A 23,067-nucleotide genomic window follows, 5' to 3' on the forward strand; every position below is an offset into this window, starting at 1 on the left:
TATTTTTCAAAACGAGGCACAACAACATCCACCATACAGTGGAACTTTCCACATAGAGTACATTCCATATGTTCTAATTTATATTTTATAGGCTGGTTGATTTGTTTTTAGAATGTGTCTTGGATGATCCGATCCTATGTTTCTCTGTTACGTCTGAAGGTGTAGCTTTGTCTGAACAGCATACAGTACAGCACATGCTTGTCTCTTTGTCATGGCATCGGTGACCGTCCTTATTAAATACTGATCCATGCCGGTGCTGACTAACTAATGATACTCATACAGACTTTGATAAGATTCGGGAAAGATTCTTGAAAGATTGTATGTGTTTATCTGCTGGTTTGGTTCCTTATCCATAACAAAACAAAAACCGACTAGAGAGTACCGTCAAGACAAGATTGCAGGCATCAACTTCCCCACTCTCTCCCACATCTATTCAAACAGAGTGGCAAAGAAGACCCAATCTATTGCAGCTGACCCTAGCCACCCCTTGTCTTGCCAGTCCAAGCTACTTCCCTCAGGTTGCAGGTACTTCATGCCCAGATGCAGGTGAAATAGACTAAGAAATTCTTGAATCCCGACTTCCATTTCCACTTTAAACAATTTAAGAATTGTTTTAAGTGTATTAATCTATTTATTATTTATTATCTATTTATTATTATTATTTTATTTATTTATCTTATTTATTATTTTGTTTTAGTTACTGTGGGTTTTATGTTTTTGCTGTATTGTTGTGACTTGTCCTTATGTAGGCTAGGCCTACTGTATGCTTGTCTGCTGGCTGCACAAATAACTGCCCCTTGGGGACAATAAAGTTGCCTTGACCTTGACCTTGTCTATACAATCCAGCACCACCACATTTAAAAATAGCTTTTCTACAAACACGTTTGTTTCTCTCTACAAATGTAGTTAGACAAACCCAGTCACTCACTATCACTTCCTGCACTTTGATACTAATTGTCTGATCATTGCTATTTTACTGGTTTTTATTTTATATGTCCTATAAGGATTATTTATTGTATTTATTGTAGGCTATGCAGTGGAGTAGTGCTCCTAATTTTGCTGTACTGTAATGTACAATGATAATAAAGGCATTCAATAAATTACATCTTGTGATAATGCATCTGTGCTTTATATGCGCCTTTTGCAATAGACCAGATTTGTCTTGGTCAGTGGCTTAATAATTTTAGAGGGTAAAGATGGTGATTTTTTGGATCATACGTCAGACCACACCTTATGTCGCTAATTGCTATACAGCCCTGGGCGCAAGGTTTAAGAAAAATGGTAGATTAACAAACTGGTGGCCTCACACAGGCTACTTCTGTTATGTGTGTGTGTTCCTCAGGTGGGAAGACAGCATTGCTCACAGCACTCACTTTGGCTCTGGACGGGAATGCTTAGACCACCAACAACCTCCGACTCAGATGGTTTGTCACCTCAAAGTTAACATTGGGTCCGAATGTAAGTGGGTCAAGATGAGATGAGCATGGCACATGAGGTTCTTTAGAGTGATGCTCTCTATGCCCACCTTTGACCTCTAAATAATAACATTTAAAATAAATAAATAAATAAATAAAGTTGACTGACAACAGACACAATATGGCATGGCACAAAAAAAACAGTGTTTGTGATAACACCGCAACATTTTCTGCTGGGGCTTCAAACCACCAGATGTCGCTGTGTTTTCCTCGTCTCTCATGTTTCGATTCGAACCTTCGGCACAGAAGTTACTCGGCACATCAAGGAAATGTGCCGAGCAACGCTCGAGACTTAATTTATCCACCTCTTTTGTTTAAACATCTTTACTGTTACTTGCCCTGTTGTAGAAAACGCACACATCCATGGACTGATGGTCTACTCTTTACTTTACGAACGAGGAGAAAGAGCGCCACCCTAACTGAAGTGACATTAACGTTACGTTAATACGGCTAGCTTGATGAAAAGAAATGGTGCGAAGCCAAAGAGTACGCCTATAAGCCAAGGGGTAAGTTTCCGTTAGCTAAACTAAAGTTAGCAGCACTAATACTAAACTAGCAGGGCAGGTTTACCTGAAGATGTCTAAACGGAGGAGACAGTCAACAGAGGACGGACAGCAGCACAAAAGGCTGCGGTCTTCCTTGTCCGAGGAAGACGAGGAGTTACCTTCAACTTCACAACCTGATGCTCACCCGATGCAAATCTCGGTAGGCGGCCTAGGCAAATGTTTTGATTGGTGTACGTACGTTGTGGTCAGTAGACTGTAGTTTAAAACATAAAATCCCTCGTTTGATTAGGTGACGGGAGAGGTGGGCATCATCGAGAGCATCACTCTGAAGAATTTCATGTGCCATGCTCATCTCGGCCCAGTCACTTTCGGGCCCAATGTCAACTTTGTGGTCGGGAACAACGGAAGTGAGTGAGGCAATCATTTAACTTACCAACGATCTCCTGTGTTTTGTAGCCTAAAGCCATATCGATGGCTTTGGTGTAGCCTAACCAGCAGGCATCATCAGTAGCATAGCACCTGTGGGTGTGATGGTGGTTGGTCAATATTTCCCATGAGGAGTGAATTTCCCCTTGGGGATCAATAAAGTATCTATCTATCTATCTATCTATCTATCTATTTCAGAATGTATCCCACTGTAATTAAACTCTGGCAAGCATTTCTGCAAGCATTTAGGCACATTTGTTTAACTGCATTTGTCTGATAGTGGTGCAAGTCTTTCTCCAGGCATGTTTTGTGTGTGTGTGTGTGTGTGTGTGTGTGTGTGTGTGTGTGTATTTGTGTGCGTGCCTACGTGTGCATGTGTGTGTGCATCCTCAGGTGGCAAGAGTGCCGTGCTCACAGCGTTGATTGTGGCGTTGGGAGGGACCGCTCAGGCCACCAGCAGGGGGTCCTCCCTCAGATGTTTTGTCAAGGAGGGAGAAAGGTGCGTTCAACTGTTATTATATATGGGGGGTGTTTGCCTATAGGCTACTACTACAGTATTACTCTCTAGCATTGGGAACACATACACGTACATCGTCTTCTGTATTTACACGTGTTGATTGATTGATTGATAGATAGATAGATAGATAGATAGATAGATAGATAGATCGTCTTCTGTATTTACATGTGTTTATTGATAGATAGATAGATAGATAGATAGACAGATAGATAGATAGATAGATAGATAGATAGATAGATAGATATACTTTATTCATCCCCAAGGGGAAATTACAGTGTATCAGCAGCAATACAAACATAACATTCAACATACACATACAAACATACATACATACAAAAACATACAGTATTTATGCATTCAACTATTATTATGTATGGGGGTGTTTGCCTATAGGCTACTACTACAGTATTACTCTCTAGCATTGGGAACACATACACGTACATCATCTTCTGTATTTACACGTGTTTATTGATAGATAGATAGATAGATAGATAGATAGATAGATACATAGATACAGTACATAGATACATAGATAGATAGATATACTTTATTCATCCCCAAGGGGAAATTACAGTGTTTCAGCAGCAATACAAACATAACATTCAACATACACATACAAACATACATACATACAAAAACATACAGTATTTAAAATGTTATTCCTTCCTCTCTGCCAAGATGGGAGTCATCACAGTTTTATCCTGTGTGGGTTTGTGTTTATTCAGTATTGTCATTAGCTACAAACACCATGATACTGATCTATTAAGATGGTTGTTTTCAGTATATTTTCAGTATAGAAATGCAAAACGTAACTTGATTTCTAATAAATTAATCTAAACGAGAGCAAGTGTGCGGACCCTTTACTGCATTTTGGCTCTGGCACCTTTATTTGGATGTGCGCACTTTCTTGAACTAACTATCTGTATTCAGCATATGCTCACTGCATCACATAATCTCTCATGATGATAAAGAGGCTCGGAAAGTTCTTTTAAAAAAACATGCGTCTCTTTGTTCACAGTTCTGCGGACGTTTCCATTACGCTGAGAAACAGGGGAGGCGACGCCTTTAATCCGGACGTTTACGGTCAGTCGATCATCGTGGATCTGCGCATCTCCAGAGAAGGCGTCAGGACGTATAAACTGCGCAGCCAAACTGGTGAAGACTGATCATACATAAACACTTCAATACAGACTGCACCACTTCCTCACACATCATCCAGACTCTAAACGACTCACTCGTAACTTCATCCCATGTGCACTATCCTAGCTGCTCACACTTCATCCTTTTTATCCCTCTTAGTCCTATATTTATATTTATTTAATATTCATCACGTATTTATCATGTGCATTTTATACACTGTGTTTTGTTGATGCTGTGGTACTATGTGGAGCTGCACTGCATACTTACACGTACTGCAAGAAGATAAGTGTGTTTGTGCCAGGTGCTCATGAACAGTATGTGTGAGATTGAAACATAACCCCCCCCCCCCCCCCTTCCTCCCTTTAATCAGGTCAGGTGGTTTCCTCCAGGAAGGATGAACTGCTCCTAATTTTGGATCGTTTTAACATCCAGGTACTGTGGAGACCTTTCAGTGGTGCCAGCTCCATTAAACATTAGGGGGGTGATTCATAAATAACAATGCTTTTAGTAACAGTTACAATAGCATGCATTTATTTAGCAGACTTTATCCAAAATGACTTACATATGTCAATTACGTTAAAAGGGACCTTGTCCACAGACCCTCGACTTTTCAGGCTGCTGTATGCTAGTTCCAGTTCTTTATCCACTACGCGATCAATTAATTAATTGGACTGTCATTGATTTATTGGTGTATCCAGGTGGACAACCCTGTATCCATTCTCACTCAGGAGATGAGTAAGCACTTCCTGCACTCTAAAGGGGAGGGAGATAAATACAAGGTAAGGCCGCCTGACGACCTGGCATTTTCTTTTGATTGGTTGAAATGTTGTATCACAATACACCTCTGAAGTTCACCCAAAGTGGGGCAGAATATGTGTAGATGACTGCCATGTTTGCCTTGTGAACTAAACCCATACATTGTAATGGGAGATTCTTTGAGTTCTGTGTCATTAGAAAGTCTCTGACTGTAGACTTACTATCTTTTTCCATGAAAGGAGATCCACATTGAACGTAAAAGGCCAATAACCAGTTGTAGTTTTATAAGGCATATGACAAACTACAGCATATGCTCACCATTACTGTATATGTATGAGAATAATATTGATAGCTGTTACTAATGCTGCTCTGTGAAGGTCACAGTCAACAACACTCACCATGCCAGTCAGGTTGTCATAAAATCAATATTTCTAAAACAGATAGTTCCGGTCTATAGTAATGCACTACCACAACTAGCACAAAAGTTAGAGTGGCTGCGTCTCGTTGTTGCATGGCAACCATTCATATGGAGGGGATATATTTCTTGGTGGAAAAATGATTATCTATGAATACATCGTTACATTTTTCGTTGCTGTGCCTTTGTTTCATGAAATCTTGCTAGATCGACGTAGTAACCGTTTAAGAAAAGCAATAAGCCACTCAAGTCTGTGGTTTTGACTGTATATTAGTACAGCTAAGGGGCTCCGCCTAGCGTTGTGCCTAACAACAGCCCTTAGCTGTTCCAATATACAGTATAAACCACGGCCTCTCGGGGCTTAAAGGGATAGTTCGGGTTTTAAGACACAAAGTTATATGGGTTCCCTGTCAGCAACGTTGTGCATCAGCACTGACTTACCCCCCGACAGCGTCCTGTGAGCCGAGATCCAGCCGGTTTTTGATCGTTTTTGATGCCGGACTATTTTCTTCAGCAAGTTTCTGGGGTCACGAAAGTAAAGTGTTTTTCTTCTCAAAACCATATGCGTTCAACAGAGTGATATATTTGCACCACAAAAACGTTGTCCAGCTGTCAGTAGCGCGCAGTGATAGGAATCGGGAAAAATAAGTAAGTGATAACGAGGTTTGAATTTTTCCTGGACAACGTTTTTGTGGTGCAAATATATCACTCTTTTGAACGCATATGGTTTTGAGAAGAAAAACACTTTACTTTCGTGACCCCAGAAACTTGCCGGACTACTTTCTTCAGCATCAAAAACCGGCTGGATCTCGGCTCACAGGACGCTGTTGCGGGGTAAGTCAGTGCTGATGCACAACGTTGCTGACGGGGAACCCATATAACTTTGTGTCTTAAAACCCGAACTATCCCTTTAATGCTTAGATTTACTGAAGAAGTGAATAAAAAAGGTAGGGGCCACATTGGTTGTTTACCCCATGCCAGCATCCTGTAATTGATGTTGGCTTGTTGTTGTTGTTGTTGTGTAGTTCTTCATGAAGGCCACCCAGCTGGAGCAGATGAACGAGGACTACGACTACGTCATCAAGACCCAGGCGCTCACCCAGAACACAGTCCGCCAGCACGAGGAGGCAAGGGCCTGAGGCAGAAATATTCTTACTCTTTTTTTTTTCTATGGAAAGTTTTCTAACCGTCACCCTCTGGATTCAGACGGTACAAGTCCTAGTTCAGAAGCACCCAAGGGACTGTTAAAATCAGTGATTCTTGTTAGGAGTCTTTAGGAGTCTTATGTCTAATTACTATATAAACACAATGCTGTTGTCAAAAGTGTGTGTTTGTGGTGTTTCTCTGTAGACTTTGGATGACCTGAAGAGGACGTTCAAGGAGAAGGAGGAGAAGTACAAGGGCCTGGCCTCGCTGGACGAGATGAACAAGAAGCTAGAGGAGCTCCAGAAGCAGATGGCCTGGGCACTGGTGTGTGAACACACACACACACACACACACACACACACACACACACCTGTTTGCAGCCCTGAGAGGAGTGTTTGTTACCAAGTCAAGTCATAATTTTCTACCTTTATAAAATAACAATCATAACCATCTCACTCCATGTCTCAAGACATCATCTAAGTGTAACAAAATTCGAATCTAGCACTTATAGCCTTAAAAAAGACTATGTTATTCTTGTGTAAAAGTCGGTGTGTGTTTGCAGGTAAATGAGTTGGAGAGGGAGATAAAGCCTTTGGGTGACCGCTTAGAGGCTGAAGAGAAATCAACACCAAAATTTAACCGGAAGGTCGACGAGTGGAAGGTACTTTAAATTGAAACTAGATGTACCGCAAAGCGATACACAATATGACCGCCGCTCAGTCCTGCACATTCTCTCCGCAAATATCAATCACGCTTATCAATCACGCTCACGAGTATATGTTCACTGTGTTCTCTGCCGTCACTGTCACTCCAATATCAGATAACACACACACACACACACACACACACACACAAACACACATACACAGGCACACACTCACACACACACACTCGCACACACACACACACACACACACACACACACACACACACACACACACACACACACACACACACACACACACACACACAACACACACACACAGGCACACCCAGAGAGAGAGAGAGAGAAAGAGAGAACACACACAGAATACACACAGATAACACAGACACACAGAGAGAGAGAGAGAGAGAGAGAGAGAGAGAGAGAGAGAGAAAGAAAGAGAACACACACAGAACATGCACATACACACATATACACACATGCAAACACACAGATGGGCACACAGAAACGCACCCACACACTATAGTACATCACACACACACTCACTTCTCAGCTCCGGTGGTCTCACAAAATGTACTCAAAGATGTGTGTGTGCATGTGTGTGTGTGTGTGTGTGTAGGTGTGTGTGTGTGTGTGTGTGTAAGGGTGTATGTGTGCATGCGTGTGGGCGTGTTTGTGCATGTGTTTGTATAATGTTTTATGTACATGTGTGTATGTAGTGGTGCGTGTGTGTGTAGGTATGCGTGTGTGTGTGTGTATTTATGTGTGTGTGTGTGTGTGTGTGTGTGTGTGTGTGTGTGTTCCTGCATGTTTGTTGCACCCAGAGCAACCATTCTCTTTTAAAACATATTTGGAAACTAGTTGATTAAAGGTTTCTAATGGTGTCACTTATATGTTTCTAGGACAAAAACTAGCAGAGATTGAGATGTTTGGAACAGTTTTTGAAATCCCCAGATAATACCACCATCTACTGGCCGATGGGTATACAGTCCTGAATGTACACATAAATTCATTTATTTTATAGCCCCCCATGGATGAAATTCCACAAAACTTGGCATACTCCCAGAGGGTGTCAGGTTAATCATACACATGAAATTTGGTGCAGTTCATAACATCTCATCTGAAGATAGGGGCAATTAAAGCAATATTACATTGCATTTTCAATTTTTACGATGGGGGGGCAAATCACAAATGACTGGTTATAAGCTAAGTTGATGCAAGCTCTAGAGAACAACATACCATAAACATTTTGTCATCCTCGGTGCCACGGTTCAGGTAGTTATGTAGGAAAAACTGTCATTTTTGGGCTTCGGGCGGGGGCAGCGCGGGGGTGGAGTGACCCCCGGGGACGAAACGAAAATTTTCCATAGAACTCTACTGGGGCTACATGCCCACCAAGTTTCATGCGCTCCGGTGTTACGGTGTCCCGGGAATCGTTGACGAAAAATGACGGGAAAAAAGAATAAAAAAAAAAAAGAAAAAAAAAAAAAAAAAAAACTTTGACAACAACTATATGACCGCTTCGCTAGCTACGCTAGCGGCGGTCATAATTAACTTTGAGTAGCCGACGTGCTATTTCCTTTTTGAGTGAAAGCAATGGGGCAACGAGGCCTACTGGTTAGGGCTTCGAGCTTGCAACCGAAGGGTTGCCAGTTCGATCCCCGACGGCTGAAGGCACCTAACCCACCCAAGAGCACCGCTGTTGAGCAGGAACCTCACTGCTCCGGGTTAGTGTCTGCTTCACCTCAGTGTGTGCTCACTAATTCACGGATTGGGATAAATGCAGAGACCGAATTTCCCTCGCGGGATCAAAAGAGTAGGTATACGATACTATATATATATATTTCTAAAACGGATAGTTCCGGTCCTTGATTGTAATTTTGTTCTAAAGTAATGACAGCATTCATTCTATTCATTCATTCGACAGCATCCTTGACAGCATTTCGTTCTAAAGTAATGCGCTAGCACAAAACTAGCAGTGGCTGCGTCTTGTTGTTGCATGGCAACCATTCATAAGGAGGGAGTATATTTCTTGGCGGAAGAAAGATTATCTATGAATACATCGTCACATTGTCGTTGCTGTGCCTTCGTTTCATGAAATCTTGCTAGATCGACGTAACCGTTTTAGAAAAGCAATAAGCCACTCGAGTTCGCGGAGTGCCTAAAACCCCCTTAACTGTTCGATTATACAGTATAACCCACGGCCTCTCGGGGCTTATTGCTTAAATATATATATATATATATATATATATATATATATATATATATATATTAGGGCTGTCAAAATTGCTCAAAAATGACGTTCGAATATTCACTCTAAAAAAACAGATTGATTCGATTATATTCGAATATCTGGTTGCGCATTTTGTCCATGACGCGCATTATTACATTTTCATTTTCATTACGTCAATAACAGGACAAATTAATAAATTAATACAAAGAGACATAACTACTTGTAAAAGGTAGTTCATTTAAGTATAAATATATTTGACAACGTAGGCTATTGCCTACTCAAAAACAAGTAAATCAAAGGTCAACACCGCAGACCTCACTCTCGCTTGCTCTCTCGCACTCACACACACACTTTCTCTCTCTCCCGCACCCTCGCGTTTGTTGCGCACCTAGCTCTCTGCCCACAACGGAAAATGAACAACAACAAACAAATGTTGAGTGCTGATAAAGATTTGTGTAGCCTACAAGCATTTTAAGATCGTGACTCTTGTCCCAAATAGGCTATAGCAGGCTTCATTCAATGATTGAAACAAATATTATTAAATTAGGCTAATTGAAGTTTTACAGTGGGCTATCCCGACTTCAGTTTCATGTGATGTTACTGTACATCGCGTCGTTAATCAGCTCCTCAGCTTTCAATCCCAAAAGTTGTTGTTTCGATTCTAGGCTATTGGTGACTGTTACACAGGGATACGGTAGACTACATTGCTTGACAGAACTCCCTGAAGCCTGCCCCATCCACGACACTGATCGGTCTCCTTACAAATGAACGAAATTAATTTCTGCGTGATGGCCTGCTGAAATGGACGCTTAAGAGCGCGGCATTGCACGCCAAAAGCATGAAATGTGTCAAATAACACGGCAGATGACTTAAGAAACCGGCGTGTCATTCTGCGCCTTTTGGTGAGGCCAGGCTGCCCCTTCTCTTGTTGCAGACAGAGCTTGTGGCGGCGGGCGTGCAAAATAAGTGTCAATAGCCTACGTGGCTGTTTAGCTGTTCCTAAACAGCCAACTTTTTCTTTGAAGTTGAAAGGTGTTGTGTGGATTCTACGTTGCTCGTTTTGAACCGAAATGAAAATGCAAAGCAACAGGATTACAACAAACTTCTAGCCTACCTATGCTTGCCTGATCTGAATGCACCTTTTCTCGGTCGGAATAGGCTCACTTTTGGCCAAACAATCATTTGCTCGATTAGCAAGGTTTTGAAGCTGGATTTTTTTGGATAGGACTACACACAATTATGTATGCTTTTTAAACGTAGACGTAAACGTATCACGTACAGTGAGGAGAAAATTTATTTGATACCATGCTAAAGTTGCCTAAAAAGAGGAATATAAAATCATCAATTGACAATTGATCTTAATGTCTTAATTAAAAAAAATAGTAAAAATAAAACCGCTAAGCACCCCAATTTTCTTTGTGATTGAAGAATGTTTCGTAAAGAAATAAATGTTCTTCCTGAATGCTAGGGGGAAGGAAGTATTTGACCCCCAATGTAACCCTATGGGAATTTAACACATAGGGTTAACATAGGGGCAGGCAGATTTTTATTTTTTAAGGCCAGCTATTTCATGGATTCAGGATATTATGCATCCTGATAAAGTTCCCTTGGCCGTTGGAATTAAAATAGCCCCACATCATTACATACCTTTCACCATAGCTAAAGATTGGCATGGTGCTTTTTCCAGTAGGCCTATTAGCCTGTTTGATGCTCATTGAGCTCAATGCAAATCAACAGGCTAATAGGCCAACTGGAAAAAGCACCATGCCAATCTCTAGCTATGGTCAAGGATATGTGATGATGTGGGGCTATTTTAATTCCAAAGGCCAAGGGAAATTTATGGGGATGCATAATATCCGAGATCCATGAAATAGCTGGCCTTTAAAAATAAAAATCTGCCTGCCCCTATGTTAACCCTATGTGTTAAATTCCCATAGGGTTACATAGGGGGTCAAATAATTCCTTCCCCTAGCATTTAAGGAAAACATTTATCTATTTACGATACATTCTTCAATCACAAAGAAAATTGGTGTCCTTGGCGGTTTGATTTTTACTATTTTTTTTTTAATTAAGGCATTAAGATCAATTGTCAAATGATGATTTTATATTCCTGTTTTAGCATGGTATCAAATACATGTGCTCCTCACTGTAGGTTACAACTACCAATTGAAATCAAAGTAACTTACATCGATTCCCCTCTCAAAGAACCACAACAATCATGCGTTTCACAGGCAGGCTAAACCGAGCGCGTAATTTAGGCGCTCCGTTCGCTAAAATAGTTTAGAATACTGGTCTATTTTGTTTTCACACGTTCGCGTTGCTATCATATCTGATGTAGCCAGTTACACTGATCATAGAGGAAGGTGGTTGATGTTGCCTCCCTGTCAGTCTCACGTGCGTGCATTGTATTGCAGTGTATTGCCACATACTGTATCAGACCCTGTAAGCTCTCGCGGGCCATATGAAATGATGTGGCGGGCCGCATTTGGGGGGTTAAAATCACGTTCTCTGCTGCGGTCGAGTTGGGCTCTGCACCTTCTGCCGTCTTCCAATGAAGTCAACTTTCAATAATGACTGTGCTCATGCGGCTCCTGTCACCTGTCCCTGATCCTCTGCTACTGCGGGTGTGTTTTTACACATTCGAATATGCATTTTCATAATCGAATGTCTGATTTTTAAAAATATTCGAATATAACTTCGAATTTAGAATATTCGTTGACAGCCCTAATATATATATACTATACTTATACAACTTCATTCCTCATTTACTTAATTTATCAGAACTTTGCAGTGATCCCATGTGGTTGCCCATGTAACCATTGTCTACACTTACATAAGTTCAACTTAAACAAAACAACTTAACACAAACGAAACAACTTAAGCCAACATTTGATTATTTTTGCAGCTTCGACCAGTGGTTTGCCAGTGCTACTGCGTGTTTGTAACTGCCGTTTGCTCTCACAAACCTGTAAACGTGACACATGTCGTAATGACCTCTGTGCAGGCCAAGGTCGCGGAGGCGGAGAGAAAGTTCCGGCAGCAGCAGGGGCAGCTGGAGCAGGTGACGGAGCGTCTGCAGCAGCTGCAGCCTCAGGGAGCCCAGTTACGCGGGGACGCACAGGAGCGCAGCCGAGCCGTCAGAACTGCAGAGGTGTGAGCAGCGCACACTCACTCTCACTCACTCACTCACTCACTCACTCACTCACTCACTCACTCACTCACTCACTCACTCACTCACTCACTCACTCACTGACACTCACTCACTCACTCACTCACTCACTCACTCACTCACTCACTCACTCACTCACTCACTCACTCACTCACTCACACGCACACACACACATACACACAGAGGTGTGAGCAGCTCACACACATAAACACTCACACACACACACACACCGTGTATACACACACACACACACACACACACACACACATACACACAGAGGTGTGAGCAGCTCACACACATAAACACTCACACACACACACACACTGTGTATACACACACATACACACAAACATAATCCTACACACAAACTCATAATGATACTCCATCCATGGAAGCGATAGGTACAATCACAGATAATAACCATCCACAACTAGTGTAGATGGCAAGCCACGGACCACCTGTGATGAATTCCAAACCCACACAGGCACTGAACTAGACAAACACACACACACACACATGCAAAAAATTCACCTGTGTGTGATTCACCTCACTGTGTGTGTGCTGTGTGTGTTCACTAATTCGGTTAAATTGGGTTAAATGCAGAGAAACGAATTTCCCTCACGGAATCAAAAAAGTATATATTCTATTCTATTCTATTCTAAAAATCAAATGTTTTGTATCCCTCTCTCCTCAGGCCGACTACCACAAACTGAAGAGCCACCATCGTGACCTGCTGAAGGACCAAGAGCAGCTCACCAAGCGCATAAATGAGCTGAAACTCAGGTGAGGGGAAGACCTCAGGTGTGTAGTATCCACCTGGCGTGTGGACGGGCAAAGACGAGCTGAAACTCAGGTGAGAGGAAGACCTCAGGTGTGTAGCATCCACCTGGTGTGGATGGGCGAAGACGAGCTGAGGAGTTCTGAGAGGAAAACTTCAGGTGTAACCTTGGTGTCTGCCATGTTTTGGTAGAGGGTCTAAGGTCAGGAGGCCTCAAATGATACACGACTGGTTTCTAAGTGCCGGTGCATATTGCAGGGTTCATACGTTTTTAAAAACCTGGAAAAGTTATGGAATTTGAAAATGCCAATTTCCAGGCCTGGAAAGGTTTTGGAAAACAAAAAACACCCCAAAAGTTTTGGAAAAGTCATGGAAATTTGCTTCATCCAATTCAACTCAGAAACATATCTCATTTGGGCAGGTCATCATGTCTCACACTTGCGTCACAACCGATTGGCAAATTTTTACGTTTTGAGAGAATTCCTACCATCCCGTTATCTCACGCATCATATCTATTATTAATGTAGCACAAGTTGATGTGAGGTTTTGAGAAATATAAGGTCATGTAAATTTGTGAAAAAATCATGGAAAAGTCATGGAAAAGTCATGGAAATTCTCTGGTGGAAATGTGTATGAACCCTGATGTTGGTGTTCCAGCATCAGCCAGGCGTCGGTGGCGGATCGGCAGGCGCGTGAGGTGCGGCTGGCGGGGCTGCAGCTGGAGCTGGAGGATCTGGCGCAGCGCGACCCCGCCCTCAACCAGCAGCTGGAGCAGATCCAGCAGGCCATCACCGTTGCCACGGAGACCCTGCACAACCACAGGTCAGAGGTCATTTGCACAACACCGCCCTCATGAGAACAGGTCACAGGTCAACCTACATAACCTCCACAACACCACTCTCATGAGAACAGGTCACAGGTCAACCTACGTAACCTACACAACACCACCCTCATGAGAACAAGTCACAGGTCAACCTACATAACCTACACAACACCACCCTCATGAGAACAGGTCAGAGGTTATCCTACACAACACCACCTTCATGAGAACAGGTCACAGGTCAACCTACATAACCTCCACAACACCACCTTCATAAGAACAGGTCAGAGGTTATCCTACACAACACCACCTTCATGAGAACAGGTCACAGGTCAACCTACATAACCTCCACAACACCACCTTCATAAGAACAGGTCAGAGGTTATCCTACACAACACCACCTTCATGAGAACAGGTCACAGGTTAACCTACATAACCTCCACAACACCACTCTCATGAGAACAGGTCACAGGTCAACCTACGTAACCTCCACAACACCACTCTCATGTGTACAGGTCACAGGTCAACCTCCACAACACCACTCTCATGAGAACAGGTCACAGGTCAACCTACATAACCTCCACAACACCACTCTCATGAGAACAGGTCACAGGTCAACCTACATAACCTCCACAACACCACTCTCATGAGAACAGGTCACAGGTCAACCTACATAACCTCCACAACACCACTCTCATGAGAACAGGTCACAGGTCAACCTACGTAACCTCCACAACACCACTCTCATGAGAACAGGTCACAGATCAACCTACTTAACCTCCACAACACCACTCTCATGAGAACAGTGGGGTGTCCTACGAAGCAAGTTAGACAAATCTAGGTTATCTAGACATATCGAGGCTGCACACAAAGCCTTAACTCGGGTATTAAGTTAAGTTATCCTACGACAGCAGGTATGTGATAAATTTGTCAAACTAGGCTTTCAGCTCAGATCTGTGCGCGTTCTCGTGGTTGGGGTGATTTTGACCAATCGGGAAACGTGGAGACGCACAAGACAGCCTAGGTTTAAAAACGATTACTTCCGCATTTATGAGCGGTAGCGAAATCTAGGGTGGTCTTTTTTAGTGTCTAACCTATAACATCAAAAAGTTGATGGTCATCAGATATTGTATGGCATGCATGTCTATAGTAGTGACATATTTGCACGCACAACATAGTTAAAAGCGCCTTCGAGATTCAAAATGTTTGCAGAGGCGGGGCTGAACCTGTTCAAAGTATGACAGATTAGCACAAGAGAGATAACTTTGTTTTCAAGATAATGGATTGGTTAGAATTGGTCAGAGGGCGGTGATATTTCACAATTTGAGCTATAACTAAGCACATAACCCGCTCCCGACCAGGTTTGGTTGCGAGCATAAGACACCATGGTGATACAGCGACGCTAAAACAAATCCACTTTCGTATGACAGCATACCCTGGTTTTGAGCGCAACATACCTCGCTAAGCCACTAATCGAGCTTCGTAGGACACCCCACAGGTCACAGATCAACCTACATAACCTCCACAACACCACTCTCATGAGAACAGGTCACAGGTCAACCTACATAACCTCCACAACACCACTCTCATGAGAACAGGGGCCTATTGCACAAAACTAGGATAAGGGATTAACCCGGGATATCTTGGTTATCCTGGCTCAATTTATCCGTGATCCAGTTGCACAAAAGCGGGATAGGGGGCAGCAGGATATGTTATGGTATAAGTTACCATGGCGATTTATTCTGTGGAGCTAGCCTGCTCCTGACCAGGCTAACATCCAAGATAAGTTGATTCTAATGGTAATTACATTATCTGATTGGTTCAGCTAGCTGTCATTCAAATGAGACCTCCACGTGATTTTTTTTTAAAGAGCTGTAGATTCCATTTATATATTATTTGCTACATGCATTTACTCGCAAAACACAGCAGAATGTCTGCCTAATACCATATGGATGTCATTTAAATTATGGTGGCCTTATAATTAATAACATAGCCTACTCGTTGTTTGCTTCTTTTTTGACAGATGTTTGATGAATAGGCTGCTGTAGGCTAGTAGTTGATTGGAAGTGGAGGGGACATTTTTCGAAGGTGTTTTCAACTAATTCGGCTTTTAAGACAAATTAAGATACTTTGTGCATCTTTGCGGTGGCAAAGCGCTTCCTTAATGACGTTGCGTGCCGAGACAAGTAAGCTCTCACACGTGGGTGCATACGTAAATTTGCATTCAGTTGATCTGCCACACCTACTCCCGCTATGTAACAGAAATAATCATGATCCCCCATTCAAAAAAGTAAAACTTTACCTCGTTGTTAGTCTATATCAAAAGCGGTTGTTCACTTTGTGTGCATGACGCTATTTTTCGCGTCTTTTTTATTCCAACCGTGATTATTTGGGGGAGAAACGAGAACGCGCACATACACCGAATAACTTACACCTGGCTTGATGAATCCGTGTCTGCTGATCCTGGATTGGTCTTTGTGCAACCAATTCAGCCGGTATGCTCTTGTTTAGGATTCAGTGATCGCGGCTCAGTAACTTATCCCGGATGTCTTAATTCTGCTTTTGTGCAACGGGCCCCAGGTCACAGGTCAACCTACACAATACCATGCGTATTTTCTACAGCCTTATCCATTATGTATTGTTTTTTTTATTTGTTTGTTTATGCAGTCGATGTTTATTTATCTGGATCTGTTGTGCTGTTCCCTCACACTTCCTGTCGCTGGTCCCCTGCTGTAGGGTGTTTATCCAGTCGATGTTTATTTATCTGAATCTGTTGTGCTGTTATTTATCCAGTCGATGTTTATTTATCTGGGTCTGTTGTGCTGTTATTTATCCAGTCGATGTTTATTTATCTGGGTCTGTTGTGCTGTTATTTATCCAGTCGATGTTTATTTATCTGGATCTGTTGTGCTGTTATTTATCCAGTCGATGTTTATTTATCTGGATCTGTTGTGCTGTTATTTATCCAGTCGATGTTTATTTATCTGAGTCTGTTGTGCTGTTATTTATCCAGTCGATGTTTATTTATCTGAGTCTGTTGTGCTGTTATTTATCCAGTCGATGTTTATTTATCTGGGTCTGTTGTGCTGTTATTTATCCAGTCAATGTTTATTTATCTGGGTCTGTTGTGCGGTCCCCTCACGGCACACTTCCTGTCACTGGTCCCCTGCTGTAGGATATTTATCCAGTCGATGTTTATTTATCTGGGTCTGTTGTGCTGTTATTTATCCAGTCGATGTTTATTTATCTGGGTCTGTTGTGCTGTTATTTATCCAGTCGATGTTTATTTATCTGAGTCTGTTGTGCTGTTCCCTCACACTTCCTGTGGCTGGTCCCCTGCTGTAGGATATTTATCCAGTCGATGTTTATTTATCTGAGTCTGTTGTGCTGTTCCCTCACGCCTCCTGTGGCTGGTCCCATGCTGTAGGATATTTATCCAGTCGATGTTTATTTATCTGGGTCTGTTGTGCTGTCCCCTCACACTTCCTGTGGCTGGTCCCGTGCTGTAGGCGTGAGGAGCAGATGCTGCAGCGCTGCTGCAGCTCCAAGGAGCAGGGCCTGCTTCAGCTGGAGGCCAGCCGCACCAATCAGATCCGGCGCTTCGGGGAGAACATGCCCGCCCTGCTCAGCGCCATCGACGAGGCCTACGGCAAGGGAATGTTCCAGAAGAAACCCATCGGACCACTGGGTTAGGAAGACACACACACACACACACGTACACACACACACACACACACACACACACACACACACACACACACACACACACACACACACACACACATACACATACACACACACACCAAATATATACAAATATCATCCTACACCTTGCATCACACACACTCACATCAGTTATCATATATACACACACACACACACACACACCAAATATATACAAATATCATCCTACACCTTGCATCACATACACTCACATCAGTTATCATATATACACACACACACACACACACACCAAATATATACAAATATCATCCTACACCTTGCATCACACACACTCACATCAATTATATACACGCACAGATGCACACCTTTCATACACAGGTAATATTGCACGCACACACATGCACACACACAACCATTGACCCATAGAAATGAGCTTCAGGAAATACTACACAGTTAACCAATATAGCAATAACAACAGCAACAGTAATAACACACACACACACACACACACACACTAATGACCTTGTTGTTTTGTAGGTTACTGTATCCGTCTCAAGGACCCGTCTCTGGCTCTGGCCGTTGAGACCTGCCTGAAGAGCTTGATGACCGCCTTCTGTTGTGACAACCACGGAGACGAGCGCCAGCTGCAGGCGATCACAAAGAGATACCTCAGGGACAGGAGACCCACCATCATAGTCAGCCACTTCAGCGATGTGTGCTACGACATCACCCGGAGGTCTGTACACCAAATAAATATAAGAATAAGAATAAGAATATATACTTTTTTGATCCCGTGAGGGAAATTTGTTGCTCTGCGTTTAACCCAATTTAACCGAATTAGTGAACACACACAGCACACACACAGTGAGGTGAATCACACACTAACCCAGAGCAGTGAGCTGCCTGCCCAACCAGCGGCGCTCGGGGAGCAGTGAGGGGTTAGGTGCCTTGCTCAAGGGCACTTCAGCCGTGGTGGACTGGTCGGAGAATGAACCGACAACCCTTCGGTTACAAGCCTGAAGCCCTAACCAGTACACCACGGCTGCCCCTACATGTTACATGCCCCCATATTACATGTTAAATGTACTTTTTTCCTAAACTGGTTGCAAACAAGTTATGTTTGTTGTTTATTTGTGCCACTCACAGACAGACACAATCACCTTTCCTGATGGGTATCTGATTTTTTATGAACCGCCCAAACCTGTCTTGTATCATAATTCACAGACGGACACAGTCACCTTTCCTAATGGATATCTGATGATGTTTATCAAACTTGTCTTGTATCACAATTCTTTGAGGTGGCTGACTCTACCTGGTTGATCTTTGACCTCTAGGGCTGTCAATCACCCACTCTACCCCAGTGTGCTACAGTCCCTGGAGATCGATGATCCCAATGTGGCCAACTGTTTGATCGACATGAGGGGAATTGAGACCATACTGCTCATTAAGGTGTGTCTGTGTGTGTGAGAAACTTCTGAAACATTGATTCCTGCCTCTGATTGAATGGATATTACGTTCGGTGCGCTACCAACATGGCGGCAATATTCCTAGAATGCAAGGCGTGTACCCGAGCCCTATTGGAGCCCAGTTTATTTCGAGGGAAAGAGGGAAAACTGTATTTGCTTATTTGATGCTGATAAGATACTAAACCACAAACATAGCTGGAGCAGCATAATGCTTCCAAACGCCACACAGCTGCTTCATTCAGGAGTCATATTGCTCACTTCAAAAGATCAGCATTTAAATGACTGCACCGTCATTCAGATTGGGGCACTCTGTGTGACTGAATATGTGTGTGTAGAGGGAGAGCGACGCCAGAAGGGTGATGCAGGGTGGCCGGCCTCCCCAAAACTGCAGGGAGGCCTTCACTGAGAGCGGCGACCAAGTCTTCACCAACCGCAGCTTCTCTGTGGAAAAGCACGTCAGGGCCCTTTACCTGAGCGGAGACGTGGAGGAAGAGATCAGGTGTGTGTGTGTGTGTGTGTGTGTGTGTGTGTGTGTGTGTGTGTGTGTGTGTGTGTGTGTGTGTGTGTGTGTGTGTGTGTGTGTGTGTGTGTGTGTGTGTGTGTGTGTGTGTGTGTGTGTGTGTGTGTGAACACAAAATGTGGACATGATGTGAACATTTATAATGTTTTCAATGTCCGATACTTATGAAGGCTTTTGGGATTAGTTAACCCCCCCAACATTGTGATATTCTCAGGATTATGTAAAATGGTGGGGACCCCAACCCTCTTGTTTTTTTTTTTTTTTCCTTTCTTTTCTCCTTTGTCTCCATGAGAATGTGGGAGGGTAGGGGTGGGGGTTTGTGGGCAGTGGGCTGGAAGATTGTGTTGAACTCTTAATGAATTGTGTGTTTTGCATTGTGATGAAAAACTCAATAAAAAGACATATGAAAGAAAGAAAATGTTGGGGAACAGAAGATTTCAACAGACTCTGAAATGTAGATCACTTATGCCTGCCTCTGTGTTGGCCGTTATGATCTTCCTTCGTGCAGACATTTGCGGGCGGCCCTCGAGAACCAGCGAGAGGATCTGTCACGCCTCCGTCAGAACAAGCAGACGCTTGACTCTGAGATCCGCCAGAGCAACGCCCTGTTCAAGGCCGCCTATGACGAGCGCACCAAAGTCAAGGTTGACCTTTCACCTCTGACCCTCCTCCTTTCTCAGTCACACTGATGCCTTTAGCCGTAGATATTAGAAAGCTAGATACCGCATTGTCCGTCGAGTGCTGTTAGGTGATATAGATGAACATATTGAGTGTTCACAATGTTGAGTGTCGTCAAAACATTCCTCCTGGGAGTTGTCCCAAAGCCCCCACTTCAAACTGGGAAAATGAGTTAATTGTTTAAATCAGTGGGCTTTTTTTCTATCTTAAAATACCGGGACCAGGGGGCGCTGTTTTTAAAAAATAAATAAATAAATAAATAAAAATACCGGGACCCAAACAGTGTGATACATCTCGAACCGCGAGCGGCGCACTGTACTGTACTGCATCCCTACTGTGTGTGTGTGTGTGTCTGTGTGTGCACTGATGAGTCCTCTTTTACAGGACCAGTCCAGGAGGTTGCAGTTGGAGATCAGCGAACTGCAAAATGTGGAGGAACCCCAGTCTGAAGACCTGCTCCCACTGGTCAGTTAAGTGGGGCGACATGGACCTAAAACAAAACTCCAGTTTGTCTGTGTGCTTGTTTTGTCCTCCCGGTAATGGTTCTTGAACTCAGGAAGCTGCGATGAACTTGTCCTCACTCAAACCTCTTTATCATGAGGAGGGATATTACTGGTATATTAGTAAAAACACAATGTGGCACATCCTAAAAAGCTGCAAAGCACGTAGTCAATATACTGACATGAAAACAAGACACAATGGGCTCTTCTCATTCGTCTTTTTTATCTATCCTCCCTTCCTCGGTCCTCCGGCTCGTTCCCACTGATCTAGATAAAGAATGATGGGGCGGCAACAATGGGATAGTCCACCCACCGTTCTTTTATAGATCAGTGGGAACGAGCCGGAGGACCGAGGAAGGAAGGAAGGAAGAAAGGGAGGATAGATAAAAAAGACGAATGAGAAGAGCCCGATATCGATCTTCTCTGTCCTCTGCTTCCTGTAGGAGGAGGAGCTGGAGGAGATCCGTGCAAAGCTGACCGCGTCTGGACAGAAGTGTGCGGAGGCCGAGAAGAGGCTGACCGAGGTGCGGAGCGTGGCGTCGGAGGCGGAGCAGAACTACCAGCGCCACCGGGAGCTCATGAGTAGCGCGGCCGAGGAGGCCGAGCCAATCAGGGTGCGTAGAGCCTACTGGCAAAGCATGCTGGGAAGTTATTGTGAAGGAAGAAAATAACTCTGGTTGATGGACGCTATCCATATTGGTGTGTGTCTGCTTCCTTATTATGTTTAACACGGTATAACAGTATGTTTAATATGTTTTGGTGCTCCATAAGTGAAATGAAAATGAAATTGAAATGTGTTGCTATGTGTTTGTAAGTCCTTTTGACCTCACGTGTGTGTGTGTGTGTGTGTGTGTGTGTGTGTGTGTGTGTGTGTGTGTGTGTGTATATGATGCAGGAGGAACTAAACAAGTGTGATCAGGAGGTGGAGAAGTGTAAGCACCACAGGAAACACTACGAGGAGAAGCGCAAAGCCCACGTCAGCAACATCCAGGCTCTCAAAACCAACCTGCAACAGAAAGAGCAGGAGCTCCAGGTACCAGCGGTCACAGTGGACATGTTGGAGTTTATGGCACTCAGCCACCAGTGCTCCACCAGCACCAGCACATTCATTTTCAGCATGACTGGTAATGAGTTGTGTCTGCCTCTGTGTCTGTCTCTGTGTCTGTGTGTGTCTCTGTGTGTGTGTGTGTGTCTGTGTGTGTGTGTGTGTCTGTGTGTGTGTGTGTCTGTCTGTCTCTGTGTGTCTGTGTGTGTGTGTGTGTGTGTGTGCGTGTGTGTCAGGAATCCGTAGCGAAGGCCTCGGAGTTTTGTCCAGAGCGTGTGGAGGTGAGGCGGACGGCGAGGAGTCTGGACGTGGAGTTGACCCGCCTGCGCACCGTCATCAGCACCCAGCAGCAGCAGCAGGGGGACCACCAGCTCATCCTCAGGTACCCACACTTACCTGGACACTTTATAATACACCTGTACCAGCTCATCCTCAGGTATCCACACTTCCCTGGACACTCTGTTATACACCTGTGGTAGCTCATCGTCAGGTATCCACACTTACCTGGACACTCTGTAATACACCTGTGGTAGCTCTGTAATGACCTTGTGCTCCTTGGGAATACCAGGAAGATTCATAATTCTGCTGGTGCTGTTGTGTATTGCTGGAGAACTAGTATAGAGATGACCTTGTGCTCCTATAGGGAATACCAGGAAGTAATAGAGATGACCTTGTGCTCCTATAGGGAATACCAGGAAGCCTCACAGAAGTACAACACTGCTGTCAGGGAAGTGCGAAGCCTGAAGCAGTTTGGCGAGATGATCGCCGCCATTGGCCAGCAGAGGCAGAGAACCTTCACCAGGCTCAGGGGGTGAGAAGAATTCTTGCTAAACTTGGGTGTCCATGGCGGTTGGATGGTGGTTGGTTTTATTTGACTTATCCATGCGATTTCTCTCTCTTTCTCTCTCTCTCTCTCTCTCTCTCTCTCTCTCTCTCTCTCTCTAGTTTCTACTCACTGCGCTGCAAGTACTACTTTGACATGACCCTGGCACAGAGAGGATATGCTGGCCATATGAACTTTGACCACAAGAACAAAACACTCTCCATAGCTGTAAGTCTGTCCCGGGTCTTTCTAGGACACTACTACCTACTTTCAAGTGACATATCCGATTAAGTTATACTGATATTG

At 43.6% G+C, this 23,067-nt stretch overlaps 1 protein-coding gene across 1 annotated transcript in view; it reads left to right on the top strand.

Moving 5' to 3' along the window:
• The first annotated feature begins 1,804 nt into the window (after positions 1-1,804).
• LOC134077029 (structural maintenance of chromosomes protein 6-like) overlaps positions 1,805-23,067 on the top strand; it is a 22,136-nt gene continuing 873 nt past the window's right edge. Inside the window, exons 1-23 of the mRNA XM_062532388.1 lie at positions 1,805-2,180; positions 2,271-2,388; positions 2,801-2,906; positions 3,943-4,079; positions 4,435-4,496; positions 4,763-4,843; positions 6,261-6,362; positions 6,586-6,705; positions 6,944-7,042; positions 12,283-12,429; positions 13,142-13,230; positions 13,883-14,047; positions 17,555-17,733; positions 18,267-18,465; positions 19,064-19,178; positions 19,531-19,694; positions 20,224-20,359; positions 20,778-20,858; positions 21,337-21,507; positions 21,789-21,926; positions 22,175-22,320; positions 22,624-22,749; positions 22,884-22,989. Of these exons, the coding sequence (XP_062388372.1) occupies positions 2,052-2,180; positions 2,271-2,388; positions 2,801-2,906; positions 3,943-4,079; positions 4,435-4,496; positions 4,763-4,843; positions 6,261-6,362; positions 6,586-6,705; positions 6,944-7,042; positions 12,283-12,429; positions 13,142-13,230; positions 13,883-14,047; positions 17,555-17,733; positions 18,267-18,465; positions 19,064-19,178; positions 19,531-19,694; positions 20,224-20,359; positions 20,778-20,858; positions 21,337-21,507; positions 21,789-21,926; positions 22,175-22,320; positions 22,624-22,749; positions 22,884-22,989 (2,916 nt within the window). The 5' untranslated portion in view covers positions 1,805-2,051. The remainder of the gene's footprint in view (positions 2,181-2,270; positions 2,389-2,800; positions 2,907-3,942; positions 4,080-4,434; positions 4,497-4,762; positions 4,844-6,260; positions 6,363-6,585; positions 6,706-6,943; positions 7,043-12,282; positions 12,430-13,141; positions 13,231-13,882; positions 14,048-17,554; positions 17,734-18,266; positions 18,466-19,063; positions 19,179-19,530; positions 19,695-20,223; positions 20,360-20,777; positions 20,859-21,336; positions 21,508-21,788; positions 21,927-22,174; positions 22,321-22,623; positions 22,750-22,883; positions 22,990-23,067) is intronic.

This window comes from Sardina pilchardus, chromosome 1 (assembly GCF_963854185.1).
Source record: "Sardina pilchardus chromosome 1, fSarPil1.1, whole genome shotgun sequence".
Taxonomy (NCBI): Eukaryota; Metazoa; Chordata; class Actinopteri; order Clupeiformes; family Clupeidae; genus Sardina; species Sardina pilchardus.